This window comes from Giraffa tippelskirchi, chromosome 4 (assembly GCF_054371585.1).
Source record: "Giraffa tippelskirchi isolate mGirTip1 chromosome 4, T2T-mGirTip1v1.2.pri, whole genome shotgun sequence".
Lineage (NCBI taxonomy): Eukaryota > Metazoa > Chordata > Mammalia > Artiodactyla > Giraffidae > Giraffa > Giraffa tippelskirchi.
This window is the reverse complement of record NC_137278.1, coordinates 88352308-88379283: the sequence shown is the minus strand read 5'-3', so window position 1 is coordinate 88379283 and position 26976 is coordinate 88352308. Positions and strand designations below refer to the sequence as shown.

At 37.0% G+C, this 26976-nt stretch overlaps 1 protein-coding gene across 21 annotated transcripts in view; it reads right to left on the bottom strand.

Annotated features, from left to right (window-relative positions):
* ZNF638 (zinc finger protein 638) overlaps nucleotides 1-26976 on the bottom strand; it is a 144985-nt gene that overhangs the window by 51193 nt on the left and 66816 nt on the right. For 13 of the 21 annotated variants that reach the window (XR_014082153.1, XM_081590369.1, XM_081590370.1 and 10 more), the window contains 6 exons: nucleotides 23577-23638; nucleotides 16167-16205; nucleotides 15134-15426; nucleotides 13756-14033; nucleotides 12369-12515; nucleotides 11343-11465 (listed from right to left, as the gene is read on the bottom strand). Coding sequence is in view for 20 of the 21 variants with exons in the window: in XM_081590369.1 (XP_081446495.1) it covers nucleotides 11343-11465; nucleotides 12369-12515; nucleotides 13756-14033; nucleotides 15134-15426; nucleotides 16167-16205; nucleotides 23577-23638 (942 nt within the window). In the remaining variant the exon portion in view is untranslated. The remainder of the gene's footprint in view (nucleotides 1-11342; nucleotides 11466-12368; nucleotides 12516-13755; nucleotides 14034-15133; nucleotides 15427-16166; nucleotides 16206-23576; nucleotides 23639-26976) is intronic. The other 8 variants (XM_081590372.1, XM_081590373.1, XM_081590389.1 and 5 more) reach the window with 1 other exon arrangement.

Below are 26976 nucleotides of genomic sequence, written 5' to 3'. Positions count from 1 at the left end.
CACTGTTAAAATGGCAATACTATCCAGAGCAATCTACAGATTTAATGTGATCCCTATCAAATTACCCTCTCATGACATTTTTTCACAGAGATAAAATAATCCAAAAATTTATGTGGACCTATAGACCCACGATTGCCAGAGCAATTTTCAGGGGGAGGAAAAAAAAACAAAAAGAAAAGCAGGAAGCATAACTCTCCCAGACTTCAGACAATACTTCAAAGCTACAGTAAACAAAACAGTTTGCACCTGGTACAAAAACAGACATGCAAATGAATGGAACAGTATAGAGAGCCCAGAAATAAACCTATACATCTACAGTCAATTGATCTTCAACGAAGGAAGCAAGAATAAACAATGGGAAAAAGACAGTCTCTTCAGCAAGTGGTGCTGGGAATGTTGGACAGCTGCATGTAAATAAATGAAGTTAGAACATACCCTCTCACCACACAGAGAAATGAACTCAAAATGGCTTAAAGACTTAAAACATATTTTGGCGTTTTTGTAAGAAGGTGAGTCCATATCCTTCTGCTCTGCTCTTCAGTGTCTAGTTTTATTTAACATCGTAAAACTCCTAAAAGAGAGCATAGCAAAAACATTCTAATACAAATGGTACAAATGTTTTTCTTAGCTTAGTCTCCCAAGGTAATAGATATAAAAACAAAAAAAAAACACAAATGGGAGCTAATCAAACTTACAAGCTTTTGCACAGCAAAGGAAACTATAAGAAAAACCGAACAACAATAACAAAAAATGAAGACAATATATGGAGTGGGAGAAAATTTCTATAAATGATCGGACCAACAAGTGCTTATCTCCAAAACATACAAACACTTTATATAACTCAAGAATAAAAAAAACAACTCAACCAAAAAATGGGCAAAAGATCTCAATAGTTACTTCTCCACCTCAACACATATTTTTCCAAAGATATACAGATAATCAGTAAGCACATGAAAAGACGCTCAACCTCACTAACTGTTAGAGAAATGCAAATCAAAACTACAATGCGATACAATCTCAAAGCAGTCCGAATGATCATCATTAAAAAGTCTATAAATAACAACTGCTGGAGAGGATGTGGAGAAGAGAAACCTCCTGCACTGCTGATGGGAATGTAAGCTGCTACAGCTGCAATGGAAAACAAAAAGAAGGTTCCTCAGAAAACTAAAAATAGAATTACCATATAATCCAGCAATCCTGGGAATATATCCAGGTAAAACTGTAATTCAAAAAGACACATGAACCCCTATGTTCATAGCAGCACTATTCACAAGAACCAAGACACCAGAACAACCTAAATTTCCATCAACAGATAAATGGACAAAGATATGGTATATATACAATGGAATACTACTCAGTCATAAAAAATGAAATAATGCCAAGTGCAGCAACGTGGATGCAACTATCGACATTATCACACTAAGTGAAGTTAAGTCAGAAAGAGAAAAACAATTATCACATGATATCACACGGGTAGAATCTAAAATATGGCACAAATGAACCTATCTGTAAAGTGGAAAGACTTTTAGACATAGAGAACAGAACTGGGGTTGACAAGGTGGAGGGGGGAGGGAGAGGGATGACCTGGGAGTATGGGGTTGGTAGATGCAAATTATCACATTTACAGTGGATAAACAATAAGGTTCTAATATACATCACAGGGCACTATATACAATATCTTGTGATAAACCATAATAGAAAAGAATATAAAAGAAGAATGCATATGTCTATAACTGAGTCACTCTTCCAACAACACAAGAGAACACGACACATGGACATCACCACATGGTCAACACTGAAATCAGACCGATTATCTTCTTTGCAGCCAAAGATGGAGAAGCTCTGGCATCATGGTCAACAAAAGAGTCCAAAAGGCAGTACTTGGATGCAATCTCAAAAACGACAGAATGATCTCTGTTTGTTTCCAAGGCAAACCATTCAATATCACAGTAATCGAAGTCTATGCCCCGACCAGTAATGCCGAAGAAGCTGAAGTGGAACGGTTCTATGAAGACCTACAAGACCTTCTAGAACTAACACCCAAAAAAGATGTCCTTTTCATTATAGGAGACTGGAATGCAAAAGTAGGAATTCAAGAAACACCTGGAGTAAGAGGCAAATTTGGCCTTGGAGTACAGAATGAAGCAGGGCAAAGGCTAATAGAGTTCTGCCAAGAGAACGCACGGGTCATAGCAAACACCCTCTTCCAACAACACAAGAGAAGACTCTACACATGTTCATCACCAGATAGTCAACACCGAAATCAGACTGATTATATTCTTTGCAGCCAAAGATGGAGAAGCTCTATACAGTCAGCAAAAACAAGACCGGGAGCAGACTGTGGCTCAGATCATGAACTCCTTACTGCCAAATTCAGACTTAAATTGAAGAAAGTAGGGAAAACCACTAGTCCATTCAGGTATGACCTAGATCAAATCCCTTGTGAGTATACAGTAGAAGTGACAAATAGATTTAAGGGACTAGATCTGATAGACAGAGTGCCTGATGAACTATGGACAGAGGTTCGTGACACTGTACAGGAGACAGAGATCAAGAAAATCCCCATGGAAAAGAAATGCAAAAAAGCAAAATGGCTGTCTGAGGAGGCCTTACAGATAGCTGGGAAGAGAAGAGAAGCAAAAAGCAAAGCAGAAAAGGGAAGATATTCCCATCTGAATGCAGAGTTCCAAGGAATAGCAAGGAGAGATAAGAAAGCCTTCCTCAGCGATCAATGCAAAGAAATAAATGAAAACAGATTGGGAAAGACTAGAGATCTCTTCAAGAAAATTAGAGATACCAAAGGAACATTTCATGCAAAGATAGGCTCGATAAAGGACAGAAATGGTATGGACCTAACAGAAGCAGAAGATATTAAGAAGAGGTGGCAAGAATACATAGAAGAACTGTACAAAAAAGGATCTTCACGACCCAGATAATCACGATGATGTGATCACTCACCTAGAGCCAGACATCCTGGAATGTGAAGTCAAGTGAGACTTAGGAAGCATCACTATGAACAAAGCTAGTGGAGGTGATGAAATTCCAGTTGAGCTATTTCAAATCCTCAAACATGATGCTGTGAAAGTGCTGCACTCGATATGCCAGCAAATCTGGAGAACTCAGCAGTAGCCACAGGACTAGAAAAGGTCAGTTTTCATTCCAATCCCAAAGAAAGGCAATGCCAAAGAATGCTCAAACTACCGCACAATTGCACTCATCTCACATGCTAGTAAAGTAATGCTCAAAATTCTCCAAGCCAGACTTCAGCAATACGTGAACCGTGAACTTCCAGATGTTCAAGCCGGTTTTAAAAAGGCAGAGGAACCAGAGATCAAATTGCCAATATCCGCTGGATCATCGAAAAAGCAAGAGAGTTCCAGAAAAACATCTATTTCTGCTTTATTGACTATGCCAAAGCCTTTGACTGTGTGGATCACAATAAACTGTGGAAAATTCTGAAAGAGATGGGAATACCAGACCATCTAACCTGTCTCTTGAGAGACCTGTATGCAGGTCAGGAAGCAACAGTTAGAACTGGACATCGAACAACAGACTGGTTCCAAATAGGAAAAGGAGTACGTCGAGGCTGTATATTGTCACTCTGCTTATTTAACTTCTATGCAGAGTACATCATGAGAAACGCTGGGCTGGAAGAAACACAAGCTGGAATCAAGATTGCTGGGAGAAATATCAATAACCTCAGATATGCAGATGACACCACCCTTATGGCAGAAAGCTAATGAGAACTAAAGAGCCTCTTGATGAAAGTGAAAGAGCAGAGTGAAAAAGTTGGCTTAAAGCTCAACGTTCAGAAAACTAAGATCATGGTATCTGGTCCCATCACTTCATGGGAAACAGATGGGGAAACAGTGGAAACAGTGTCAGACTTTATTTTTGGGGGCTCCCAAATCACTGCTGATGGTGATTGCAGCATAAAACTAAAAGACGCTTACTCCTTGGAAGGAAGGTTATGGCCAACCTAGATAGCATATTTAAAAGTAGAGACATTACTTTGCCAACAAAGGTCCCTCTAGTCAAGGCTATGGTTTTTCCAGTGGTCATGTATGGATGTGAGAGTTGGACGGTGAAGAAAGCTGAATGCCACAGAATTGCTGCTTTTGAACTGTGGTGTTGGAGAAGACTCTTGAGAGTCCCTTGGACTGCAAGGAGATCCATTCAATCCATCCTAAAGGAGATCAATCCTGGGTGTTCATTGGAAGGGCTAATGTTGAAGCTGAAACTCCAATACTTTGGCCACCTCATGCGAAGGGTTGACTCATTGGAAAAGACCCTAATGCTGGGTAGGAATGGGGGCAGGAGGAGAAGGGAACGACAGAGGATGAGATGGTTGGATGGCATCACTGACTCGATGGACATGGGTTTGGGTAGACTCCAGGAGTTGGGTGATGGACAGGGAGGACTGGTGTGCTGTGATTCATGGGGTCGCAGAGTCAGACACGATTGAGCGACTGAACTGAACTGAACTGAACTGATACAGTCAGCAAAACAAGACCAGGAGCTGGCTATGGCTCAGATCATGAACTCCTTATTGCCAAATTCAGACTTAAACTGAAGAAACTAAGGAAAATCACTAGACCATTCAGGTATGACCTAAATCAAATCCCTTCAGATTATACAGTGGAAGTGAGAAATAGATTCAAGGGGTTAGATCTGATAGACAAGAGTGCCTCAAGAATTATGGATGGAAGTTTGGGACACTGTACAGGAAGTAGGGATCAAGACCACCCCCAAGAAAAAGAAATGCAAAAAGGCAAAATGGTTGTCTGAGGAGGCCTTACAAATAGATGAGAAAAGAAGAGATGTGAAAGGCAAAAGAGAAAAGGAAAGGTATACCCATTTGAATGCAGAGTTCCAAAGAATAGCAAGGAGAGATAAGAAAGCCTTCCTCAGTGATGAATGCAAAGAAATAGAGGAAAACAACAGAATGAGAAAGAGTAGAGATCTCTTCAAGAAAATCAGAGATGCCAAGGGAACAATTCATGCAAAGATGGGCACAATAAAGGACAGAAATGGTACGGACCTAACAGAAGTGGAAGATATTAAGAAGACGTGGCAAGAATACACAGAAGAACTGTACAAAAAAGATCTTCACGACCCAGATAATCATGATGGTATGATCACTCACCTAGAGCTAGACATCCTGGAATGTGAAGTCAAGTGAGACTTAGGAAGCATCACTACAAACAAAGCTAGTAGAGGTGATGGAATTCCAGTTGAGCTATTTCAAATCTTAAAAGATGATGTTGTGAAAGTACTGCCCTCAATATGCCAGCAAATTTGGAAAACTCAGCAGTGGCCACAGGACTAGAAAAGGTCAGTTTTCATTCCAATCCCTAAGAAAGGCAATGCCAAAGAATGCTCAAACTACTGCACAATTGCACTCATCTTACACACTAGTAAAGTAATGCTCAGAATTCTCCAAGCCAGGTTTCAACAGTACGTGAACTGTGAATTTCCAGATGTTCAAGCTGGATTTAGAAAAGGTAGAGGAACCAGAGATCAAATTGACAACATTCACTGGATCATTGAAAAACCAACAGAGTTCCAAAAAAACATCTACTTTTGCTTTATTGACTACACCAAAGCCTTTGACTGTGGATCACAACAAATTGTGGAAAATTCTTCAGGAGATGGGAATACCAGACCACCTGACCTGCCTCTTGAGAAATCTGTATGCAGGTCAGGAAGCAACAGTTAGAACTGGACATGGAACAACAGACTGGTTCCAAATAGGGAAAGGAGTACGTCAAGGCTGTATATTGTCCCCCTGCTTATTTAACTTCTATGCAGAATACATCATGAGAAACACTGGGCTGGATGAAGCACAAGCTGGAATCAGGATTGCCGGGAGAAATATCAATAACCTCAGATATGCTGATGACACCACCCTTATGGCAGAAAGTGAAGAAGAACTAAAGAGCCTCTTGATGAGAGTGAAAGAGAGTGAGAAAGTTGGCTTAAAGCTCAACATTCAGAAAACTAAGGTCATGGCATCTGATCCCATCACTTCATGGCATATAGATGGGGAAACAATGGAAACAGTGACAGACTTTATTTTGGGGGGCTCCAAAATCACTGCAGATGGTGACTGCAGCTGTGAAATTGAAAGATGCTTGTTCCTTGGAAGAAAAGTTATGATCAACCTAGACAGCATATTAAAAAGCAGAGAAATTACTTTGCCAAAAATGGTCTGCCTAGTCAAAGCTATGGTTTTGCCAGTAGTCATGTATGGATGTGAGAGTTGGAGTATAAAGAAAGCTGAGTGCAGAAGAATTGATGCTTTTGCACTGTGGTGTTGGAGAAGACTCTTGAGAGTCCCTTGGACTGCAAGGAATTCCAACCAGTCCATCCTAAAGGAAATCAGTCCTGAATATTCATTGGAAGGAGTGATGCTGAAGCTGAAACTCTAATACTTTGGCCACCTGATGCAAAGAACTGACTCATTTGAAAAAACCCTAATGCTGGGAAAGATTGAAGGTGGGAGGAGAAGGGGACGACAGAGGATGAGATGGTTGGATGGCATCACCGAGTCAATGGACATGAGTTTGAGTAAACTCCAGAAGTTGGTGATGTACAGGGAGGCCTGGCGTGCTGCAGTTCATGAGGTCGCAAAGAACTGTACACAACTGAGCAACTGAACTGAATTGAGTCACTTTGTGTACAGCAGAGACTGGCATAGTACTGTAAATACACTAAACTTCAATTTTAAAAAAAACTGAAAAAACAAATAAATTAAAGTCAATACTGAAGTTGGTGGAGCAGAAGGATATGAACTCACCTCCTTAGGAAAGCACCAAAATCACAACTAACTGCTGAAGAACCAGTGACAAAAAAAAAAAGCTGGAACCTACCAGAAAAAAATGCCCTACATCCAAAGACAGAGAAGCCACAATGAGAAGGCCGGAGGGGTGCAATCATGGTAAAATCAAATCCCATACTCATCAGGTAGGCAACTCACAAAACAGGAAAATAATTAAACCACTGAAGTTATCCCACAAAAGTGGAAGTTCGGAGCCCCATGTCAGGCCTCCACTCTGGAGTCTGGTAACAGGAGGAGTCCCTAGAGAATTGGGCTTTGAAGGCCAACAGGATTTGACTGCAGGAATTCCACAAGGCTGGAGGAAGCAGAAAATCCATTCTTGGAAGGGAGAAGACTAAGTCTTGTGTGCACCAGGACTCAGGGGAAAAAAGCAGGACACCATAGAGGCTACAGGAAGATCTCCTTGCAGAGGCAGGGATGGCTGCGGTTCACTGCAGGAACAAAGATTCTGGCAGCAGGAATTCTATAAAATACTCACTGGTATGAGTCCTTCTAGAGGCCCGCATTAGCCCCACCAAACAGTCTATAAGCTTCAGTGCTGGGTCACCTCAAAGCCAAACAGCCAATAGGATAGGAACACACCCCACCCATGAGCAGACTTAAAGTCTCCCTGAGCATGGCCCTGCCCAAGAGAGGGACAAAATGCAGCTCAGTCTACAACAGGGGAGAACCAGCCCCTCTCATCAGAAAGCCTGCACAAGTCACTTAAGACAGCCTCATACACCTGACAGCAAACAGCAGAAGCAAGAACTACAATCCTGTAGTCTACAAAATGGAAACCAGTCACAGAAAGTTAGACAAAATGAAAAAAGAGTCATATGTCACAGAAGAAGGAAACATGAAACCCCAGAAGAATAACTAAGCGAAGTGGAGATGTCCAACCTACTGGAAAAAGAATTCACAATAATGATAGTGAAGATGAAGATTTAACACGGTATCAGAAAAAGAATGGAGGCAAAGATCAGTAAGATGCAAGAAGACATAGAAGAACTAAAGAACAAACTGAGATGAAAAATACAATAACTGCAAAGAAAAATACACTAGAAGGAATCAATAGCAAAGTGAGGCAGATAATGGATAAGTGACCTGGAAGGCAAAATGGTAGCAATGACTGCCATGGGAAAGAATAAAAAGAATGAAAAGAAATGAAGACAGTCTAAGAGAACTCTGGGACAACATTAAACACACCAACATTCACATTATAGGGGTACCAAAAGGAGAAGAGAGAAAGGACCTGAGAAAATACTTAAGAGTAATAGCTGAAAAATTCCCTAACATGGGAGAGAAAAAAGTCATCCAAGTCCACAGGTAGTCCCAGGAAGCAGAGTCCCAGGTAGGATAAACCCAAAGAGGAACACAGTGAGACACAAAGTAATCAAACTGAGAAAAACTAAAGATAAAGAAAAAAAATATTCAAAGAAGCAAAGGAAAAGCAAATAACAAACAAGGGAACACCCATAAGATTATCAGCTGATTTCTCAGCATGAACTCTGTACGCCACAAGGGAATGGCACAATTATATTTAGAGTGATGAAAGGGAGGTACCTACAATTAAGAATACTCTACCCAGCAAGGCTCTCCTTCAGATTCGATGGAGAAATCAAAAGCTTTATAGACATGCAAAAGCCAAGACATTCATTTCTCATGCTAGCAAGGTTATCGGAGAAGGCAGTGGCACCCCACTCCAGTACTCTTGCCTGGAAAATCTCATGAACAGAGGAGCCTGGTGGCTGCAGTCCATGGGGTCGCTAAGAGTCAGACACGACTGAGCAACTTCACTTTCACTTTTCACTTTCATGCATTGGAGAAGGAAATGGCAACCCACTCCAGTGTTCTTGCCTAGAGAACCCCAGGGACGGGGGAGCCTGGTGGGCTGCCGTCTATGGGGTCGTAGAGTTGGACACGACTAAAGAGACTTAGCAGCAGCAGCAGCAGCAAGGTTATGCTCAAAATTCTTCAAGGTAGGCTTCAGCAGTACCTAAACTGCAAACTTCCAGATGTACAAGCTGGGATTAGAAAAGGCAGAGGATCCAGAGTTCAAATCGCCAACATTCGCTAGATCATGGAAAAAACAAGGGCGTTCCAGAAAAACTTCTAATTCTGCTTCACTGACTACGCTAAAGCCTTTGACTACGTGGATCACAACAAACTGTGGAAAATTCTTAACGAGATGGGAGTACCAGACCACCTCATCTGTCTCCTGAGAAACCTGTATGCAGGTCAAGGAGCGACAGTTAGAACTGGACATGGAGCAACAGTTCAGTTCCAAGTTGGGAAAGGAGTATTTCAAGGCTGTATATTGCCATTCTGCTTAACTTATATCTCGAGTACATCATGTGAAATGCTGGGTTGGATGAATTACAAGCTGGAATCAAGACTGCTGGTAGAAATATCAACAAACTCAGAAATATAGATGATATACCACTCTAATGGCAGAAAGTAAAGTGACACTAAAGAGCCTCTTGATGAGGGTGAAAGAGGAGAGTGAAAAAGCTGGCTTGAAACTCAACATTCAAAAAACTAAGATCAAGCATTTGGTCCCATCAGTTCAGTTCAGTTCAGTCGCTCAGTTGTGTCTGACTCTTTGCGACCCCATGAATTGCAGCACGCCAGGCCTCCCTGTCCATCACCAACTCCCGGAGTCTACCCAAACCCATGTCCATCGAGTCGGTGATGCCATCCAACCATCTCTTCATGGCAAATAGATAGGGAAACAATGGAAACAGTGATAGATCTTATTATCTTTGGCTGCAAAATCACTGCAAACAGTGACTGTATCCATAAAATTAAAAGACTATTGCTCCTTGGGAGGAAAGCTATGACAAACCTAGGCAGTGTATTAAAAAGCAGAGACATCACTTTGCCAACAAAGGTATGTATAGACAAAGCTATGGTTTTTCCAGTAGTCATGTATGGATGTGAAAGTTGGACCATAAAGAAAGCTGAGCACTGAAGAATTGATGCTTTTGAATTGTGGTGCTGGAGAAGATTCTTGAGAGTCCCTTGGACAGCAAGATCAGATCAGTCAATTCTAAAGGAAATCAATCCTGAATATTCAACAGAAGGATAGGTGCTGAAGCTGAAGCTCCAATACTTTCACCACCTGATGCAAAGAGCCGACTCAATTGGAAAAGACCCTGATGCTGGGAAATACTGAAGGGGAAAGGAAAAGAGGGCAGCAGAGGATGAGATGATTAGATATCATCATCAACTCAATGGACATGAATCTGAGCAAACTCCAGGAGACAGTGAAAGACAGGGAAGCCTGGCATGCTTCTGAACTCAGCAACTGAACAACAATAACAAAAGCTAAGATAATTTAGCACCACCAGACCAACTTTGCAACAAACGCTAAAGCAACTTCTCTAAACAGGAAAGAGACCAGCAACTTAAAATACTTTGTACATATATAGAAAACTTGTGGAAATAGCACATCCAAAAACTACAATAGATAAACACATTAAAAAAAAAAGCAACTCAAACACAACATTAAAGATGATCATCAAAACTAGATACCATTTTTTACATACTGGATTTTAAACTGCAAATATAAAAATGTCATTTATAATGGAGAGACACCTGTACTCACATAAATTATTAGACTGTGAATTGTTACAGCTATTTAACAGGTGATCCAACATTTCTTATTACAGTATATCCTAATACCCAGCAAGTCCACTATAGCTATCACCTCAAAATGCATAAGAAAGGCCTATGAAAGCCATATACAAGAAAGTTAACTGAGGTCCTGTTTTAGTAATGAAAACTAGAAATAACCTAAAAAGCGATCCACAAGGGAACTGATAAAATAATCATGGTCTATTCATACAAAGTAATGCCACATAGAACTTTGAAAGAATGAGGAAAATCTGTAAGTATTAACATGGTTTGATCTCCAAATAAGTGACTGAAACATGCAAGGGGCTTCCAGGATGTAGTCAAGGTTGTAGTTTGGACCTAGGCAGAGATTTCATAGATGTTTGCTAATTCTGTTACATATTTTCCCCTACTCTATTGCTTACCATTTAATTGTTTACAGTGTGGCAAGCAATTTGTCATTTTGGCAAGCAATTCAGTAGGGGAAAATATCAATGTAACAGAATTAGCAAACATCTATGAAACCCATATGGGACTTCCCAGGTGCTGCTAGTGGTAAAGAACCCACCCGCCAATGCAGGAGACATGAGACGTAGGTTCGATCCCTGGGTGGGCAAGATCCCCTGGAGGAGGGCATGGTTACCCGCTCCAGTATTCTTGCCTGGCGAGTTCCACGGACAGAGGAGCCCATCAGGCTATAGTCCATGGGGTCACAAAGTGTCAGACATGACTAAGCAACTAACACACACACAGGCATACACGAAGTTAAGTTCAGTGTATTTGAATTTATACACAGTCTATGGAGTTAACATTTTAAGTTTTATGCATTTCTCTGTACATAACATACTTAAAAAAAAATTAAACTAAACAACAATGAACTGCATAAGAACTAAATTCAGTTTACCTGTGACTTTTTCTTTCCTGGAACACATACTTTCACACTTTTCCCTTTTATCAGAAGAGGTGTTGTTTCAATGTACTCCATGACTGCAGTAATTGCTTCTTTAAATTCCATTTCCAAGTAAGCCTAAAATGAAACATATTCTACTTTAAGTCAAAAATCTACCTTAAAATTCTCTGTGTGACTCAATACGTCCTCGTGGAATATAAAACTGAAATTACCTCAAGTCCTTGTTGATTTTACCTCTTTTCACCTTGCTGAAGTGTAATCTGATCTTTAGGATGTTTTCACACACAAAATGGACATTTAACCTAATGGAATTTCTATACCATTACCAAGATAAGAAGGAAGCAGTCCATGGCAAGATCATAAAAGAGTAAGAAACAGGAAGGCAGGGCTCACTGAACAATAGGAAAGAAGGCAGGATCTAGTCTAGCTACTGTTAAATTTGACCTTTTTAAGGTTTCTTGCAACAAAGAAAATTATACCAACTATGTTTCCTTGTTTTACCTAATTTCATGTTCTGTTTACTCCAGGGTTTGTCAGAGTTTATAGAACTTTACTATGTAAGTTACAGAAATACAATTCATATGTAAAAAATACTGTACAAACAAAATCATTTTTTTAACATCACCTCACTGAAGTGCTAAAGCAATGAATGGCAAACTATGGCCTGCCATCTGTCTTTTTGTAAGTAAGTTTTTTGAACACACCCATGCATATTCATTTGTATGTCATCTATGACTGTGAAGTACTACAACAGAGTTGTATAGCAGAGCGAGTAGTTGAAATCCTACGACATGCAACACCTAAAATATTATCTGGCCCTTCAAAGAAAAAGTGTGCTCGTCTAAAAAAACAGTGTGCTGTTCTAAAGGATATAAAGCAGTTTATTTAGGAACCCTGTTCATTCAATTCCAAACATTTACATAACTCAAGTAACAGTTGTATATGGAGTAAAAGCTGAAAGATCTGACAAGTCTTTATAAAATAAAATTATGACTTTTTGGAATAGACTAAATAACTCACTTCCTTTCTGTATGGAACAATCAGGACATCATTAACTTTTCCAAATGGTTGAAATATTTTTCTAATTTCTTCTTCAGTACAGCCATCTTCTGGTAATTCAGATATCAGAAGAACAGGACCATAATGTGAAGACTGGTCCTTCCGAAGCTATTTTTGAGATGAATGAAAATTAAACCAAATTAAGTGACAAAGTATAGTTACAAAAATTCCCAATATAATTTTTCTACCATTAATCTTAGTACTTTAAGCAGCCTTTTTTGATTACAATATTGTATTTTCTGCTTATAAATATAAATAATTCTTATACTTTCTGCTTATAAAAATATTTTAGAACATTTAAAAACTTTTTGAAATGCTAAGAAAAGCACGAAGAAAAGTTTTATATTTTATCACTCAAACCCAACAGCAGGCAGTTTATAGGCAACCAATCACAGATGCTCTTTTCTGTACAGAAGCATTTTGTAACAAACAAGACCTATGAAGTAGTCCAAAACTAGTAAAGAGTATTTTTCTATATGAAATTGGATGGCACATCACCAGTAAAGCTGAACTTACACAGCTTTATTTAGTCTGTTATAACAATTTAAAAAATATCTAGATAGGCATAATGTTTTAATAGATTCATATATACAATTTGAATATTATTTACCACCTATGTTAAAAACTGACTCAAAGAAAACTTTTATTCAAGTTCCACTGCTGCCAACTAGAAATCTAGAAACAAAATGAATGTTACAGAACAATTTAGCCTTTTCAAAATTAATTCCCTGTACTCAATGTCTTCAAAATTCTGTAATATCAGGTTGATTATTATAAGTTCATCCTGTTAAATATAAGCTCTATGGGGGCAAGGAACTGTAATTGTTTAAAGTTAAGACAATGTTAAGAGAAATGCATACCTAAACACTTGAAGATTTGTTAATATTACAAAATACACCTATTAGTACACAGAGAACAGACTAGTATTCTACACTGGGCAACAAAGTAGCTTCTGAACTACACTGTAAAAAAACATAAAACAGATTAAAAATGATTCTCAGCAGAGAGTCACTCATAGATTACTAACAAAGATTACAAAAACTCATTAATACTACTGATTACGTCCATTTCCCCAATCAGAGAGCAAAACTTATAACACGGATCAGTGTGGTCAGCCAAAAACACCAAACCATCAAAATGTTCTCACTTTTGATATTTGTAATCTATAAGATTTTAATTATTGGACATTTCCTGTATTCAAAACAGAAATCAATAAAAAATATTTCATATCAAAATAAATCACAATTTCCTCAGAAATATGAAGATTAAAAATTCTGAACAACTTTGTTTTCTCTTTGTCATATTAACAAGTGTACACACGTACTTCCACTAACAAAGAACTACTGACCTTACGTTGCAGAGAAACAGTTTTATCAGCCATCTGTTTACTTTCTGATGGGGTGTCATCGTCAAGATTCTTTGATTTGTAACGAGTACAATGTCCTCCTATATTTGAATCACTCTTTGCAGAACTTGTAGTTTTAACTGATGTCTTTGCTCCACTGCCAGTTTTAAGTTTTTGTGCTGGTGAGTGTCCTTTATCAACTGCTTCAAGATGCTTCTGTTTACTGAATTCTGACTCATGCCCAGATCGTTGTATTACATCTTCTAATGCTTTTTTCCTATCTATTAAAAGTACACAAATACTACAATTGAAAAGAACTTTATAAAAAAATAATATAACCCCTCAACTGCCCAAATATTTAACACACTGAGACACTGTTAGGCCAAACAGGTGGCAAATACATACAAAAAAATTATTCGTCTTTAATTCTTCACTCAAAAGGTATTCACAAGAAGACCCTTTATTCAGTGAGCTTCTTTTATACCAGAGATCCTCAAACTTTGGATTTCAGTATCCCTTTACATTATTAAAAACTGAGGACTCCAAAGAGCATTTGTATTCAATTTATCAATATTTACCACAAAAGAAACTAACATAGAATTTTTAAAATATTATTTAATAATAAACTCCTATGTTAACATAAACAATATATTTTTATAAAAAACAACTTTAATTTCAAAACAAAAATTATTTAGATGAGTATTATTTTCCTGAACACTTAAATGTTGGGCTTAATAGAAGACATCTGAATTCTCCAATCAGAGAATTCTGCATCCAATGTGCTGGATACACTATTTTGGCTACAGTATTTTAAGAAAAATCCAATTTCAGAGATATGTAGTTGAAAAAGGATCTCACAGACCTCTGAAAAGATTTCAGAAAAAAAATTACGTAAAAAATATTTCTGGAAAGGTCAGTAAACCAACATTAAGACACACGTTGAAAATTTGAGAAATTTTAAAATGTTTTAAATTAATTCATGGAAGACAAGTCTATAATCAATTACTACAGCAAACTAAGATATCCGTATATTCCTGGTTTTTTAAGTTTGATGTTGGGTGTGTAGATACACTCTCCCACATTTCTTGTGATACATAATAAAGGGAAGAAGAATGAAACAGGTGGTAATGTGAGTCAGATTTCATACAGAAATTCTAAAATTTAATAAATTACACTTAATTTCTTAAAAACCTTAGAAGTTTCAAAAAGAGCTGAGCCAAATATCTCAAAATGTCAACATTTAAAAAAATCTTGAGATGAGTAAGTAAGTCACCATTTCAAGCTTAATGCAAATACAGAAATAAAAAAAAATCAAATGAACAAAAAAAACTGAAATGGTTTAGTCAAAATAAGTACTTATTATTCACAAACATATATGTACCTGATGATCTCTCTGATCTCCTTGATGTCCTTTCAGGGCTAACTGATCGAAAGAATTTTGGACTACCTCTAAACGGATTTCTCATTCGATATGGTGAACGGGATCTGGATCTGTATCTAGGAATAAAACGATGGCAAATTCTTGGACTTCGGCTTCTTGGTCTATACATACAACGTACGGGGCTTCGAGATCGACGAAATCTGTGACTTGAGCTTGATCTCCTAGAATGCCTCGGACTAGGGGAATGAGATCGTCTTCTTGGAGTTTCATTTTCTTTTCTATTGCCTTCATTTCTACAAAATGCAAGAAAAAAACCACAAGATTAATCAATTTCATATAAATTTAAATTTATATCAATGACAGATTTACCTTCTTAAAATCAAGCTATTAATATTAACAATGCCAAACTCTAATACCATGTATTATGTAAAGCAAAAACCTGCTTGTTATGATGCAGTTCAGTTTTGTAAATGAATAAGGATCAATCAAAGCAGATGATCACCTCTCTAATTGCTTACATTCCTGTTTTGTTTACTCACAAATAAATACCACCAATTTCTTGCATTTTTCCTATATCACTATTATATCCAATTATATTTTGAAAGTAATAAGTTATATAAAGAATTTAAGAAATAACAAATGTTTCTCAACAATTTTCCCACAAAGATTATGCCTTCCACAAATATTTGACTCCTATACTTGTATTTGTACACACCGAATAGGGAAACCCCATTCTCAGCCTTCAAGCCATTTATAATCTAAGACCCCACAAACATAAATAAGAATAAAAGTATAAAGTATTTTCAGAAAAGACTAAAAAAGAAAAGTTCACAGATGGGAGCTATTACAGGTAAACTGGGGTAACTAAAGATTCCTAGAGATGGTTGCATTTTCCTACTGTTTAAAAATAAAAATGGTAAAAACGAGATTCTATTCAAAACAGTGCCTTAAAAAAAAAAAAAAAAAAGAGTACGTGTATACTTTTAAAGGAAAATCAAATTTCAATAATACCACTATTAAAAAAAATAACTACCTTCTTGATGGGAGGATCTCAGGATTCCAATCAGGATACCTATTTTGAGAATAAACAATATTAATGAACAGTTAAGATTATAAGGCTCAATCTTTCCCTGCAATATATAGAGAATACTGTTCAAAACAAAAGTTAAGGGAATTCCCTGGCAGTCCAGTGGTTAGGACTCCAAGCTTTCACAAGGGCACAGGTTCAATCTCTAGCTGGGGAACTAAGATCCCACAAGCTGTGTGGTGCAGCAAAAAAAATAAATAAAAATTTTTAAAAATTGAAAAAAACTTTTTTTAATTTTAAAAAAATTTAAAAGATTTTAAAAAGTTAAGTGATTTATTAGTATATTAAAATATGACTATTTTCTTCAAAGTAAAATATTTTGAGTGTCTAGTTCAATAAATAATAAGTTTTAGGCAACTCAGGAAAAAGAAACACATTCTCCATACTTCAAACGCCTTGACATTTATTTAGGTAAACAGGAAGTACACATAAAACTGTTGAGAGGTATAGAAGAGCTATAAAACACCAGCTTAGATAGGCATTAAAGACAGTTCACTCACTCTGCAGAACTCTAGAGGACACCATTCTACAGAATGAGACATGAATGCTGCCCCTTATATTGTACCAGGTGTTCCTCAGAGAGGATCTCAGGGGGCAATTCAAAGAAAAGGTTGCTTTTCAGGTAGCCCTTTAAACAGGGCTATCAAGAGGCATGGATCAGGTTAGGTTTCACACAGTGGCAATATATAAAAGGAGGATTAGAGGCAAAAGTGTTCTATTCTAGGAACCAGTGTGGCCGCAGCATGGACATGACAAAAAGGAATTATGAGGCAGAAAACCTGGCAAGACAGCTCAGAGGCAAATTATGAAGGTCCCTGAAGTCATGCTAAGGAGGCTGAACCTAAGTAAAAGGCAATGGAGAACAATAAACATTTCTGAAGTGAAGGGAACATAGGAATGTTTGCAAAACAACTGGAAATAAATGTCTGGATTAGAGAAAAAGATGAGTGTTGAGATATTTAGAAATCAGGCATCAACTACAGCACTAAGAGTTAATGAGACAAACAGAGAATGGACTTACTGGGAAAAAAGAGGGTTGAGGACAGAATCTTATGCACACTAACACTTAAGAGTAAAGCAAAGATACCCCAATGAAAGAAATTAAGGGATAATCGCAGAAAGAAAAAGTAGGAGGAAAAGTAACACCATAGAAGTCCAAGAAAAAGACATCTTCATCTTAACTATTTCAGAGAATCCAGACTCTACATGTTAATGGGAAATGATGATTATTAAATTGCTGATGTACAAAAATACTATTTCAGTAGCCAAGAGGAGAGCTACGTAAAGAAATGCAGGCAGCAAGCCACCTGACAAGAAAATAAAGTGAGGTCACAAACTAACTAAAGGTAAAGCAGTTTTTATTCGTTGACATTTGTCTCGGATATTGTTGGCAGGTTAACTCAAAAGCAATTCTCACCATGTGCCAAATAGAGAGTCTATGTACCATAACCAGAGAGGCCTGGGTGCCACAACAAAGACCTAGCACAGTCAAAAACAAACAAACACACAATTCTCAACTGCCTTTTTCCAGGTCTGCCTCCATAACAAAGGCTAAAAAAAGCTAAATTTGCTTTCCCAGTCTCTTTAGAAGACAGCCAGTGATAGGTTCAAACCAATGACATATAGGTGCAAAACCACTGGCAGACTTCTGAGAAAATTTCTGCACCATCCTTCCTGCTTTGAGAACAGACACGAAGGCTGGAGCATCTTATAACTATCACAATGTGACAAATTGAGAAGGCAAAAAACTTAACTTCAATCCAGTGTATCTATCACTTAGCATCAACAACTGTCAAATATGAACAATTTTTTTCATCTACTACTACAATTTTTCTCTGAGATGGTTTTGGTTGCTGTTTCCTGTACAGTGTTACAAACCTCCATCCATAGATCTTCAGGTACTCTACCAGATCTAATCTCTCTAACCTATTTGTTACCTCCACTGTGTGTGTATATATATATATATGTATATATTTACGTATAAGAGATTATAACTTTAACATCATCTTCTTTTAGGATTTTATGTAACTCAGCTGGAATTCCATCACCTCCACTAACTTTACTGGTAGTAATGTTACCTAAGGCCCACTTAACTTCACACTGCAGGATGTCTGGCTATAGGTGAGTGACCGTACCATCATGGTTATTCAGGTCATCAAGATCTTTTCTGTATAGTTTTTCTGTGTATTCTTGCCACCTCTTCTTCATCTCTTCTGCTTCTGTTAGGTCCTTACCATTTCTGTCCTTTATCGTGCCCATCTTTCCATGAACATGAAATGTTCCCTTGATATGTCAAATTTTCTTGAAGAGATCTCTAGTCTTTCCCTTTCTATGGATTTCTTCTATTTCTTTGCATTGTTCATTTAAGAAGGCCTTATCTTTCCTTGCTATTCTCTGGAACTCTGCATTCAGTTGGGTATCTTTCCCATTTCCCCTTGCCTTTCACTTCTCTTCTTTCCCTAGCTATTTGTAAAGCTTCCTCAGACAACCACTAAGCCTCCTTGCATTTCTTTTTCTTTGGGATGGTTGTGGTCACTGCCATTTGAATAATGTTACAAACTTCTGTCCATAGTTCTTCAGGCACTATGTCTACCAGAACTAATCCCTTGAATATATTTGTCACTTCTACTGTATAATCATATGACACCTAATTTAGGTCATACCTAGATGGCCTAGTGGTTTTCCCTACTTTCTTCAATTTAAGTCTGAATTTTGCAATAAAGAGCTTATGACCTGAGCCACAGTCATCTCCAGGTCTTGTTTTTTGCTGACTGTATAGAGCCTCTCCATCTTTGGGTGCAAAGAACATAATCAATCTGATTTTGGTATTGACCATCTGGTGATATCCACGTGTACAGTCATCTCTTGGGTTGCTGGAAAGGGTATTTGCTATGAACAGTGCATTCTACTTGACAAAACTCTGTTAGCCTCTGCCCTACTTCATTTTGTAATCCAAAGCCAAACTTGCCTGTTATTTTGGTATCTCCTGACTTCCTACTTTTGCATTCCAATCCCCTATGATGAAAAGGACATCCCTTTTTTTGGTATTAGTTCTAGAAGATATTGTAAGTCTTCAAAGAACAGGTCAACTTCAGCTTCTTCTGCATCAGTGTTTGGGGCAAGACTTGGATTACCCTGATGTTGAATGATTTGCCTTGGAAACAAACCAAGATCATTTTGTTGTTTTTGAGATTACACCCAAGTACTGCATTTTGCTGGAGAAGGAAATAGCAACCCACTCCAGTACTCTTGCCAGGATAATCCCATGGACAAAGAAGCCTGGCAGGCTACAGTTCATGGGGCCACAAAGAGTCGGACATGACTGAGTACAACAATTTGAAAGTCAGTTACTTAATACAAGTAAGCCTTAATTTTCCTTTATGTGCCATCCTGGAAATACAGCTCGTTGCCAACACAGAGAAGTTATTAAATTCCCAGAGCTTTCCAATTCAAGAGGGGGTAATAATATTTCAGATGTGAAATGATGTTTTAGATCTAGGTTAACTACTAGAATACATGTTCTTATATCTGCTGCCTGTGTGTTACCTAACCAGTTTTTAAAAATGTTTCAGAAGCATAATACATGACAATATAATATAATGGCTAAGAACAAGGACCTAAGTAAACGATATCATCTATACCCCAATGTGATACATAAGTATATATATTACCTATAAAGTTTTTGTGACAAAAATGTTCAACTTGAATTTAATGGAGAGGAAAAAAAACCAGAAAGGTGCAGAATGTGGAATAGTCTACAAGACAAGACATTTCAAAAGTCAACCATTGTGAAAATATCCTCAAAAAAAGTGTGGGGAGTGGGATAGGCAAGGATAGTTATAAAGGGCATTTTGGAAAAAATGGGAAAATTTGAATTTGGTCTGTGTATTAGAAGGCATTATGAAATCATTGTTAATCATTGTGTTATACTGTAGTTATAACAGATAACCACTGTAGAAACATTTCCTTATTCTTATGGAGGGGGGGCTTGGAGGAGAATGGCATGTATACATATGGCTGAGTTCCTTCCCTGTTCACCTGAAACTATCATAACATTGTTCATTAATCAGCTACACCTCAATATAAAATAAAAGTTTTTAAAAAATTTTTCCTTTTTCTTAAGAGGTAGATGTTGAATTAAGGAGTGAAGTGTTACAATGTCAGCAATGTGTTTTCAACTAGTTTTTAAAAACTGTAACTAATATTAAAAATGTGCATATAAAGTATAATAAAATAGACACATCAAATGTTAACAATTGGTTAATAAAGAGGAAGACTATATTTATTATCCCTTCAAATTTGTTGCACCTTAGAAACTTTTCAGAATAAAGTGCTGAGGGGAAAAAAGTTTTAACAAAGAGCCATGAGTTAGATAATAGTCGTGCCAATTATTTGCTGTGTGACAGCTGGGAAGCTGCCTCTCACTGGCAAAATCACAAACAATCATTACATGTATCTCTCACATAATATTTCAGTTAATATTATGAAATATTATTTCACAGGGTTGAAATATGATCTCACCGAGTTGCTTTGAAGATTACAGACACTGTGTAAAGCACTTAGAAGAATGCCCAACACACAAGCATATAGCTCTTTATTATGTTACTTATTATTTTTAATACTAAAGCTAACACACTATCTTTTCTCAAGTTAATCAATTTTACTTCTGTGTCATAATCCAGAAAGATGCAATAAGACGAAAAGAGAGAAGAGATAATAAACCTTAAGAAAAGAAACTGGAACCTAAATATGTATCAGTAGGAGCTTCCTAGGTGGCTTGGTAGTGAAAAAAAAAAAAAAAAAAAAATCCGCCTGCCAATGCAGGAGTTGCAGGAGACACAGGTTGGATCCCTGGGTTGCAAAGATCCCCTGGAGGAAGAAATGGCAACCCACTCCAGTATTCTTGCCTGGAGAACACCATGGCCAGAGAAGCCTGGCAGGCTACAGTTCCTGAGGTCATAAAGAGTCAGACACAACTGAGCACTCACACATACATCAGTAAAGGAATGACTAAATAGATTTAAGTACAGAAGCACAATGCAGCTTATAAAAAAAGAATGAAATAGCATATGTTTTATCTTGGAAAGATCCAAAGCACCTAATCAAATCTAATGCATTTGTTAATTTTTGAGCAGTAGAGAGAAAGCCATGAAGAAATTATTCAAGAATACCTGAAAAAGGTAAAAATGTAAAACAGAGCAACAAAGTAGCAGGCACGGAAAGTACATGCTTTAAAATCAGGGTCCTCTGTACATGAAAAGGAAGCTGTGGCACATATACGCAATGGAATATTACTCAGCCATTAAAAAGAATACATATGAATCAGTTCTACTGAGATGGATGAAACTGGAACCTATTATACAGAGTGAAGTAAGCCAGAAAGAAAAACACCAATACAGTATACTAATGCATATATATGGAATTTGAAAGATGGTAACGATAACCCTATATGCGAGACAGAATAAGAGACACAGATGCATAGAACAGTCTTATGGAATCTAAGGGAGAAGGTGAGGGTGGGACGTTCTGAGAGAATAGCATTGAAACATGTATATTATCATATGTGAAACAGAACACCATTCCAGGTTCGATGCACGAGACAAATGCTCAGGGCTGGGGCAATGGGATGACCCAGAGGGATGGGATGGGGAGGGAGGTGGGAGGGGGGTTCAGGATGGGGAACACATGTAAACCCATGGCTGATTCATGTCAATGTATGTCAAAAACCACTACAATATTGTAAAGTAATTAGCACTCAACTAAAATAAATAAATTTATTAAAAAAAAAAGAAAAGAAAAAAAGGCTTATCTACCCAAAAGCTTTCAGTAGGCATAAATGCCATTTGGCGTAGAAAATTAATGGCAGTGCATGTAGCTAGACTCCTGTAACTAGCATTTAATGCCTACCTACAGCAACTAATTCCCTCCCATCTAAATCCCCTAGCTTCATAAAAATGAGACATCCCACTGGGTTTCTGTGGGAAAATTTGTGACTTTAGGAGAGATTTTCCATTTATAGTGGCAGTAAGGTCCAATACAAGTAACAAATTATCTTCATATGACAACCAATGTCTTTGTGCACAGATCTATACACGTAAGCAACTCTATCTCTATTCTCAGTCTATATGATTCAGGTAGGCCTTATATCACACTCTATATCAGGAGTAGGCACATGACATCAACCGAGTTATAGTACCCTATTCCTACAACCATTGTAATTGCTTTAGAGATGGACAACTAACCCACAGTGGTACAAAAGACTCAAACCAAAAACTTCCGCAGAATTTATGAGAAAAGAAGTGCTTTTATTTATTTTTTTTTAACTCCAGGAATGTTAGATATTCAGATCACTTAAGTCTGGAACTAAGGGGGTCACTTTGCTTTGAGGAGAAGTGTCCTCATGAGGACAAAGCAGAAAGGAACAGACAGGAAATGAAGTATTACTGATACTTTGATTTTTCTTTGAGCACCTAATCCAGCTGTTCCTGAAACTAGAAACACTCAAGCTTCCTAGTTAAATGAGCTAATAAATTTCCTTACTTTAAAAAACTAGTCTGAGTAAGGTTTATCATGTATGATTAGGAGAGTCGTGAATAATCTCAAAAAATTTTTGGTGACATTTTTCATAAAGAACAACGCGAAAAACCAAAACAGCTGTCACAAATTCATTTGCTCAAGAACATGTTACTATCATCAGTATAATGACCAGGAATTTGACACACAACTCAATCAGCATGTTTAACGATGCTAGGGGAACACAATTTTATGTAACTCCAGACGATATAAGAGAAAATCACACTTTTTACCTTCATAGGTACCCTGTCTTAAAGAAGGAAAAGGTGAAAGAACTGAAGAACCAATGGTTAGGAAGCACCATATCTAGCTTGTTCATCTCCTACTTAAGGGTTTTTTTCTGAAAATAGGTTCTAAACCAAGAGAGATTTAGACCTGAAATTAAATACTAGTGTTTGGTTTGAGTGGTTTTCAGTTAGTTATCCTTTGAGGAAAGGGTGGGAAGAAGGAGAGGGAAGTATAGGAGAAGGGAAGGCTATGTGTTCTGAAACAGATAAACCATTCCAAGGAAGGTAAGGCGGCAGGAATGAACCAATTATATTAAATTTACCTACTGGGAAGGAGTCAGAAAAAAGGATCGTATTTAATTCTCTCCTTTTAGAAAAAGTTTAAATATATTTGTATAAAATTAGTATTTCAAATAGGCAATAGCTTTCTAAAAATATTTTTCTCCAAAGTACCACAAAGGTATCAAAGGTATCAAAGGTATCAAACAATCATACCTAAAACATTTAACTATTCTGTACATTCGCTACCTATAAGAATGAAAAAAATTGTTCTTACTGTTGACGTAACTGTCGGCAACTCTCAATATGAGTAGATGTATTTTGATGCTGAATCCAATCCTATTGTAAAAGGAGAGAAGTGCACAAATTAGAACATTCCTCATTTGACTAATGACATTAGGCTTTTTAACATGACACAGCATCCTTTGTTTTTTCAAAAATTAAACAAACCTAGTTATAAATATCATGTAGCTACTCAATAAAAATTTCACAAAAATAAAAGGACTCCAAACAAAAGCACTTAATATCAACTCATTGATGCCATTTTAAAACATTTTAGCTATAGAAAACATTTAAAAAATCCTACTCATTGATACTCATTTTGAAGTCAAACATACATTTAAACTTGGAGAAAATAAAAGCATGGATCAGAAATAACTCATCTCAAATATTTAAAAACAAAACACACTACAGAGAGTATCAAGAACTCCATAAATAGAATGGTATTTGAAATGGCATCTCCAAAATATAGTCTTGATGCCTTACAACTAAACTTCAAGCTAACAACATTAACAACAAAAAATCCTACCTCTTAGGCCAATACCATTCCAAACAAGGTACTCACTATATACTGACAAAGGATAAGATTAGTAAAAATATGAAAAAATGCTGCTGATTAAAACGTTTATTTTCAGGATATAGTGGAAAGCAGTATCATTTCAAAGACATAATATGCCTTACATATAGAGCTTTACAATGAACAAAATGCTTTCTCATTTAACTTCACTCACAAAGCTACCCTAAAATCATATTCTGCACCCATAAAAAGCTCTGGAAGATACATCTGATTTTTTTTTTAATGCAATACAATTTTCAAAGAGAGATCCCCCAAGTGAAACAACTAGTTAAAAGCAAAGTGTGAGTAACGTTTTATTGTGTCTCCAATATTTGGACAGGCAGAAAACTTACTGAACAGTTCCTTCCGTATTTTAAAACTTTCCTTGAGGAAAATGTTATTCATTTCCATTTCAAAAACATTTTAGTTTGTCATTGCCAAAGACAAACTAGAACTATCCAATTAAAAACCACCGTTGACACTAATTTTGGAATGTGCCTTGTCAAGAACTATCTGAAAACAAGTGCAATACTCAGGAGCAGGTTATGACAAACCCTAAAGTATTTCATTAAGCCATGGAGCTGACTGTGGATTACAAATAATAAAGTCTGCATATCCTGCTCAGGGAAATAGAAAGCTAGAAGAGACTGGCAGTTAAAGAGTCTTTAGTACTGCTAAACCCATGTCTTTGATAGTAACTAGATATTGTTTACGTTAGACACACTGACAGGTATCAAACTGGACATGATTTAATCGGACCACAAAGTGTTTTATTTGAATAAGTTGCCAACACATAAAAATCCAGACTTTCAGCTTTTCTTGAAAAAATATGAAGATATAATTAATACTAGATATGTATTTGACATAGCAACTATCAGCTAATGCTGACAGCTAAAAGTTATTTAAGGCATACTCTGTCCAGTTCTACACACACACACACACACATCCACTTTACTGACATTACTCACTTTTAGGTTCAGTAAATATATCTACACCACCCCAATTTCTACTCTCCAATAAGACAAGGGTCCAAAAGCAGGACTCCTCTCCAGAGAAAGAGTGATAATTACCTACTAGGCAGGAGATGCTGCAAGGACTGTAGACTTGAGTGGACCCAGAATCCAACTGTGAAAATACCTACCCATATCACTCTCTTATCTACCAACTACTTGAAAAAATTGTTTATGTATTTTTTTGAACTGAATTATTTCAGTCAGAAGGACATGGCTTTAAACCAAGGACAGAGTTCTAAACCAAATGTGACAGTCAAAAAGATATAACTTCTAAACTAAGCATGACTTCTCTGATGTCTGAAACTCAATTTAGAAAAAAAAAAATTTCTCATTTTCTTGCCTTTTTCAGAATGTACTTTTGACTCAGGGGTAGGTAACATCGTTAGCTGTTACTTAGCAAGAAAAAATTTGCAGTTGGTAATTTATATTTATTGGTTACACATTTATAATGTCAAATACATGCACACTTACAGGGCAGCAAAATACATCACAGAAACAAGAGAGGTAGGTTATACTACCTAAGTTCATGTTCACAAGTCCCTATCATTTGTCATCTAGTAGAGAATTCATTAGTTAGGTCCATTGTGCTGTTCCGACTGTTAAAAGGTTTCTGTTCACTTAAAAAGGCAATCAATTTCTATGACCTCTAATAATCATTAAATGATTTCTTTTAATGTTTAATGTCCTTTTATCATATTACTGGCTTTCTTGGTGGCTAAGACGGTAAAGAATCTACCTGCAGTGCAGGAGACTCAGGTTTGATCCCTGGGTCAGGAATATTTTTACATTTATTGTACTTTTATCATATTAATCCATACTGTCACCAACACACACTTGAATAACTAGGGAAGCCTCAAATTAGGTGTCCTACCCTATCTCTCTTCATTCCTATTCATCTTGCACACATGAGTCAGATTTATCTTCCTGCAATGTATTTTTTAATGTGTCATTTCACGTATCAAGAATCTTAATTAGCTTCTTAATGCCTCTCATTTCACATCTAAACTCCCTGGGCTAGTTTCTCTAGGTCCCTCAAACTTATCGTTGTTACTCCTATCTGAAATGTTATCCCTCTTCCCCTGGGTACATCTAAGCCTACTCATCATTCAAGAACCACCTTCAACCTACTCCATGAAGTCTTCCCTCCCAGAACACTTTGGTTCAGACAGACTTAGTGCACCTAGTCACTCAACAAGTCTTATCTAACTGGAGTACAGACGCTTTCTGATGCCAGAAAGCATAATTTTTAATTACACGCTGTGAAATACACAATAAGTATTGGTAAATTAATAATGCTGACCTAAACTGATATAAGCCAGCAATCAAGATAGAATTATTAAATCTCTCCCTCCCTACAGTCTATCCAAACAAATCAATTACAATCACCAAACTATTTGTTGTCTTCTAATTTTTAAAAAATTCCTTAGGTGTGTAATTTTTCTCCTCAGTGAGACTGTATAAACTGCTTAAGAACAACATGCAAACTTTATGTAGTTTATTTTCATTCCAGCACCTAATGTAGCACCATATACAAAACTAGTAACCAGTAAATAGTTACTGAATGTGTATATTTTCTGAATGTGTATATTTTCTATCCAACAGAATAAAGATTAAAACTTTTAAAATATTATTTTTTCTTAGATTCATCATGACTAACGAAAAGTTCGAAATAAATGGAACATAGAGGGGCTAACACTCAATTCAGTACTTGGGCCAGGGCTACTAGATTTTAACTAAGTGCTTAGATTTTTTAAGACTTTGCTATTCCCTTTGATAGAGCAAGGCAATTATTATTAGCACTCAGAAAATCTGGCTAAAATGAGGTAGAA